Source organism: Aplidium turbinatum, chromosome 15, assembly GCF_918807975.1.
Source record: "Aplidium turbinatum chromosome 15, kaAplTurb1.1, whole genome shotgun sequence".
Taxonomy (NCBI): domain Eukaryota; kingdom Metazoa; phylum Chordata; class Ascidiacea; order Aplousobranchia; family Polyclinidae; genus Aplidium; species Aplidium turbinatum.
This window is the reverse complement of record NC_137486.1, coordinates 21,682,045-21,688,698: the sequence shown is the minus strand read 5'-3', so window position 1 is coordinate 21,688,698 and position 6,654 is coordinate 21,682,045. Positions and strand designations below refer to the sequence as shown.

Sequence of the window (6,654 nt, the reverse complement as noted above, 5' to 3'; positions counted from 1 at the left end):
TGGGATTGATGTCTTCAAGTAAAAAACTGGATTGGCATGTTGTTGTTAAAAAATCTAAAGAGGATACGCCAGTTGGTTTAATTTTACTTGCCATATTAGTACCAATATTGGTGAAGTGCTCATTCAATAGGTTTGCAAAGTGGGTTGATTCAGTTTTGTGTAAAATGTTATTTATTTCCATATTGGTGGGAAGCGATGACATTGACTTGGATTTGCTAGTGATCAATTCGTTAATTACTTTCCATGTTTTCGATGCATCAGCTTTGTTTGCTTCAAATAAATAAGTGTAGTGTTGTCTTTTAGATATTCTTTTTATATGCACCAAGCGATTATTGTAAGCTTTATATTTCTTTATTTTCATGTCATCTTTGTGCTTATAGCACGCTCGATATAGTCTATTTTTTGTCTTTATGGATTTAAGAATTCCTTTTGTGATCCAGGGTTTGTTTTGCAATTTAACTTCTTTACGGGATAATTTCCTTACAGGTGCGTGTTTATTGAGTGTTTTTTGGAACGCATCTATGAATTCACAGAATTGTGTGTTGACGTTGTTTTTTGTGAAATCAAGGGAGTTCATAGCAACATGCATTTCAGATAAAAAGTTTTCATTGTCAAAATGCCGCATACATCGTGTCAATTTCGGAACTTTGGTTTTAAGGAAATTCAAATTAGTTACGCTCAAGAACACTGGTAAATGATCAGAAACATCATATAAACAGATACCGCTGGTTTTGTGTTGTTTTTCAATGTTTGTGTAAATATGGTCCAATAAAGATGGTTCACTAATTGTAGAAAATCTAGTTGGATGGCTTATCACGGAATTACAACCTATGGCCACAAGTGAGTCCAAATATTCTTTTACTTTAGGGGTTTTATTTTCATGCATAAGGTTGATGTTGATGTCTCCGCAAATGATATATTGTGATTTCGTCTTCTCAATTTCCGCAATAGTTGATATTATCCTGTTTTGAAAACTATCAATGTTTGGTCCAGGATGCCTGTAGATGACACCCACGACTGCGCTGTCTTGAGAATTACTTTTTATCTCGATCCAGAGGTCTTCACAATTTGGTACATTTAAGCTAATATCATTACGTATAGAATATGCAATATTATTTTTAATGTAAAGTGCAACGCCACCAGCATTTGTAGGAGAGCTTCTGTGTAAAAATTTGTATTCGATGAGGTTAAAGTTATCAACACAATTGGGTTTTATTTTAGTTTCAGAAATTGCAATAATATCTGGTTGGTGATTAATTTCGACCAAAAATTCTTCGAGTTTGTCTTTGTTTTTGCTTAGACTGCGGGTATTGAAGTGGAACAAGGAGAGCTTTGTATTTTTACTTTCTTGAAAGAATTTTTTAGTATCTGATGTAGAGAGGTAGTTTTTGGAATCGAAATTGATGCTAGTAGTGGACATTACAACAAACACAATAAAAATGACTGACATATACATGTGCAATGAATAATTACAATATGACTGGTTAGGCTACGGAGTGACTTTCAGTTGATAGACGAAAAACTTTGAAAAATAAACACTATTATTGGGTTATAAAATATTTAATTTAGCAAGGATTTTACTACTAAACAAATAAGTAAATAAACCACCAACACGTGCATTTATATCTTATAGTCAAAATAACAGAACTGAGAAATTACTTATGGATGACAACAGAAACAATTCAACGGAAGAACTTGTAATTAATTAAGACTAAATAAAACATATAACAAATCAAGTCGAAGTGGTGTGAGCAAAACCTGGATATAAAAGCACTATTATTACGTCATAACAAAAATGTTTTACAAGAAAGTTGAAGATTAGCCTTGCACCGTACGCATGAAGTTAATTTTTTTTTTTTAAGTAGAAATTTACAACAAAAAGTTAGTGCAGAACTACAAACAATTGGCCAACAAAAGAAAATTAAATCAAAAGCGGAGTTGTAACATACAGTACTATAAACAGTCCAAATTCAATCCTTCTTTAGAAATTTGATTTAATAGTCATAAGAACCTTTTTCTGAGTCAATGGTTACTGTACCAAGCCTGGACAGGGTTTTATCTTGTTCGGGGTGGAAATGAAGGTTGACTACGGTTAGGTGGAATATAAAGAAGTCCAAAAAGATATCTTGTGACTTTTCTTCACTTTGTCTTCAAAATTCAATTATCTATGAGCGATCCAACTGAGAAATGCAAATTGCAAAATGGCTGCCAAATTCAATGATAAGCTTCTAGCTGGCCTAAATCAAGATTTCTTCGAATTGTTCTGTCTCTGCGAGTTTTTAATCAATTTTGAAAATTTTTGGACTGAAATGACCGCAATTAAATTTCTTTCTTAATTTGTCAAAATCTAGCTATTCTCCAGGCCTAAGTTTTTTCTTTAGTCCAATTTATATATTTAGACCTGGAGAGCAAAATCTTTGCTGCTAACTGCTTTCCCGCGCTTTTTTTTTTCTTGTTACCTTTCTTGTAAAGTAGCCTAGTTACCTTGCACCATCACTCATACTAACGTGTACAAACAATCAAAAGGCACACGCTTTTATTGCATAGTCTCCAAAGCAGAACACATGTTGCCATTCACAAAAAAAAATACTATTTTTTAACTTAAATTCAATAAAGTGTGTCACTAAACACCTAAAATATCTTTCTACATACTGGTAAATTATCAAAAACTGCTTAAAACTACAAAGGAACAAGTTTTGCGAGATAAAATGTGTTAAAACTTGATCGTATTGTTTTTTATGGCAACACTGCAAGAAAATATCCAAAATCTCAAAGTGGTCATCTTCAAGGGGTATGTTCAAGGGGGTAAACGATCTTCCAGAGGCATTAAGTTGGGCTTGTTGGAGTTTTTATATTTCGGTCCATATTTTTAGCCCATTAGAGAACCGTTTTTCGCCAAAAAGCGTTCTAAGTCCCCCCCCTACGAACTATCAGTGTCGAATATTTCTCTCAGTAATAGCACGCTATCGTCACCTTGCGGATGAAATGTCTTATAGGCAAGCGCAATGTTTCATAACATTCACAAATAAATGCTAGAAATAAGTTTTTAAAACTTTCTTTGATGGTTACGCTGTCAAAATTCGCTTGTTTATAACAGTGTATATAAATGTAATTGAATTGTTTTGGTCGCAAAAATTTGGTACTCCCAAAAACAATTTTTATAGATCTGCTACTACTACAGAGCTTTAATCTTCTTCGTTAAACAGTCCTTCTGTTACTGGTTTCAGTTGTCAACAAAGCCGTCTTCAGAAAATAATAATTTGGCCTAGGTTTCAATATAAATGAACTTTAGGGCCAGGTCCCAAGAGCCGACCACAAAACTTAAAAAAAAACACAAAAACATTTGAGCAACAGAAACCAACTACAAGAAAATAGAGTAAAAGCAAAGACGCTACGATGCTTAATGACAAGTTAACTTCGAAAATGTGGCTTGGTGAGGTTTTCTTCCGGTGAAGGCCACCTAGAACAATTTTTGGCCGTAAAATCTGGGTGCCAAAAGTATACCCTGGACGGTCCCTGTCAAAGCTGCTGGCATCAATACACCACATCTTCACCATTTCATGAGCTTTGTAGGAAAAGGATCAACTTATTGAAAAAACAATCAAAAAAATTTTTCAGACAAATTAATATTAAAATATTAATTTTTCTGTAAACTTATAACATGTACCATGAAAGCCTACAAACCCTTACAAAATAATAAGGATCTACTGAAATGATAACTGACAACAGAAAACCCTATGATGCAATGTAGGCCTAAGCTATTAAATATCAAGCTTTTGAAGCAACATTTTTACCTTTTTGTATTTCAAATATTAAAAAATGCTGGACAAGGGTACGGAAAGTGATAAACACGGCATTGTGTAATGCACAACATGAAATATCGATTTTTTTTAAAAATTGATAAGGAAGGTTGGACAAACTAAAATTGAGGGAGTTCCTAAACGGCCGTGTCCTCTCTCCGGTCGAAGGGTTGGTGGTTAAAGGCCCTGGTTGTTACAAAATTGCACAACAAAATGCACAACAATCAGTTAATAAGTTCAAGTGCAGAGTACTCAGAAGCAACAAAAATCTTGCATACTGTTTGTCTTGCAATGCGGAATACTGATAACCTATATAAATAAATTGTTTTAATTTCAAAATATGGGCTTAGTTTGGGTTAAATGCAAGCCAACAGCAGAAAACCATTTCAAGTAGCGGCAGAAATCTAACAAGAGTTTAACTGCAGCTTGTCTCATTTCTTGCAACGCCATCAACTTCTTTTGATGACGACGTTCATGTGTTCACTGCTGTTCCGGAAGTACAATGAATGACCTGCCATGGAAAACCGCCTCTCCACTGCTTGAAAGTCAATAGAGTGTCGATGGAGTAGAAGAAAGTGGTGCAGAAAGCAAATCCGGTCGCGACTCCGCGCTGGGCGACGCCATTCACAAAACTTGCCGACACACAGGAAGCAATGAAGTACAAAACTGTCCAAAAAACGAGGAATCCAAAATCGACGGCCAACCACACGGATTCAGTGCAAACCGTTGTGTGCAGCTTCAAAGTACAAACGACAAGTATGTCTCTAAAAAAAAAGCATTTGTAAATCTCTCAACAACGTGTTCGTAGTAAAACCAGATGTTGCTGTAAAATGTCTGAGCAACGGTACTCCGTAAACTGTAACACTAACACTCATACGGAAAAAAATCCATACAGAAAATATCCTTACTGGAAAATATTTACACGGCAAAGACCACTCGGAAAATGTTTGCTTTCTCGAAAAATAGGGATATCTTCCGTATGGATGTTTACCTACATTTGTGTACATTTTTATCTATTTGGCGGTTCTTTTTTTGCTTGGACACTAGGCTACTGTACAATACATCCATGGTGATTGTGCAGCGGATAAGGCGTTGGCTTTCCAATAATGCAAACCTAGTTCGGCTCCTGACTAAAGCTACTTGTTGACAACACTTCTCACCTTTACCCGGGCGTAGTTGCTGGATGAAAGACAAACGGAGCTGGCCACCCTACTCTTGTTAGTACCAAAGGCTTAGTACTGTAGTGTAATGAGAACCACCGTTTCCTACATCTACATTATTTAACATTTGTACACTTAGCCTACAATGCCAAGCCTTTTTCAATTTCAAATATCTCGTATTTCCAGCCATAGATTGATATCAATAAAATGAGGCTAGGCTACATAGTACATGCCCGGGCTACTTACATTGTCAGCACCCACGAAGGGACAGCCACAAACATGATAAACTGATGAGGACGACTGATAGAAGCGGTTTGAGCTGTCAAGCCCCAACATAATAATCCCAGAATGATCTCAAATATTTTCAACATGCCATTAAACGTAGTAAGATAATTAAAGTCCATACCTGACAATGAATTGCTGACTAAAAAAAGTATAATAGAAAAATTATAACAAAATTTATTGGCTTTTCAGTTTGAGATATAATATAGTTTAACCACTTTTCTCGATAGAGTGTTTACTTTTGAATTACTCAGAAACTGGAATCTTACGCAGCGTGCACTACACAAAAATTCAAAAGTGATAATACAGTAAATACTACCACAGCACTGCAGAACAGTACTGCTATCTTGAAGCAAATACAACCTCATCTAAACATTTATTCTGCTATTGTTTTTATTTCACAAACTCGTACGAAGGCTATCAATTAATAATAAAAATAACAATGTTGATATAGCGCCACATCCACAGTCAAACTATGCTCCTGGGCGCTGTAGGCTACGTGACAATGGTGATAATTAATGCGGTACTTTCAGTCATAATGTTCATTGAAATAGAACGTTTTCAAGCGAGCATTGAATTCATTTAAATTTTCAGCTTCTTTTACACAAATAGGCAAACAGCTCCAGCAACTGACAGCAACAACTGGGAAGGTTAAATTAAACTTTTTTCATGTTTGTTCGTGTTTTCATTAAATTGATAATAAATTCATTTTTCGGATTGGTGTGATCAGGGCCAGATTTACCAATAGGCTAGGCAGGCTGAAGCCTAGGGCCTCAACGTCCAGGGGCCTCGAAATTCAGTTTCGAAGTTTGTAATTCTTTTAAAAACTTGACAAGTTTAAACCCTACCTAAAGTATATATATATCAAACTTTTCAGAGTAGAAAATTCTATACACAACTGGTTTCAACCACGTTGTAAACAGTCGTTATTACGTCGTTTGCATGATAATAAAGGCAATTATTACGCGCATTCTGCTGGAAGCTTACTATAGGAAAGAGAGCTTTTTCAAGGCTCAAAAGCATCAAAAATAAACTGAGATCGACAATGTCTCAAGAAAGGTTGTCCGCACTGAGCATTCTGTGCATTGAGAGTGACAAACTCAAATTTAAACAGATAAATTTTGATGAACTTTTGCATGACTTTGCTTTGACGAAAGCTAGAAAAAAAAATTTGGTAGGCTAGTCTCACTCTATTTGATGGCTATAACTAATTATTCTTATGTCTTCGTAAATAAACTTTACAATTATTGTAACGGTTGTTTGATCAAAGAAATTAAAAGCAAAACTGCCTTCACTAAATTTTTATTCTTTTAATTAAAAATTTGCACCCATGAATGTGGAAAATGAAAAGAACGAAGAGTTTAATGCACTCATATTTTTAACATTAAGCAATGACATGTGATGTTGTTTAG

At 35.0% G+C, this 6,654-nt stretch overlaps 1 protein-coding gene across 1 annotated transcript; it reads right to left on the bottom strand.

The window, feature by feature from the left end:
* Positions 1-3,802: 3,802 nt before the first annotated feature.
* Positions 3,803-5,377, bottom strand: LOC145784868 (CKLF-like MARVEL transmembrane domain-containing protein 8). Its single transcript, XM_082596705.1, has 2 exons — positions 5,207-5,377; positions 3,803-4,564 (listed from the first exon to the last, which is right to left on the bottom strand). The coding sequence occupies exons 1-2, from the start codon at positions 5,362-5,364 to the stop codon at positions 4,273-4,275; spliced, it is 450 nt and encodes a 149-aa protein (XP_082452831.1). The 5' UTR covers positions 5,365-5,377; the 3' UTR covers positions 3,803-4,272.
* Positions 5,378-6,654: the final 1,277 nt, after the last annotated feature.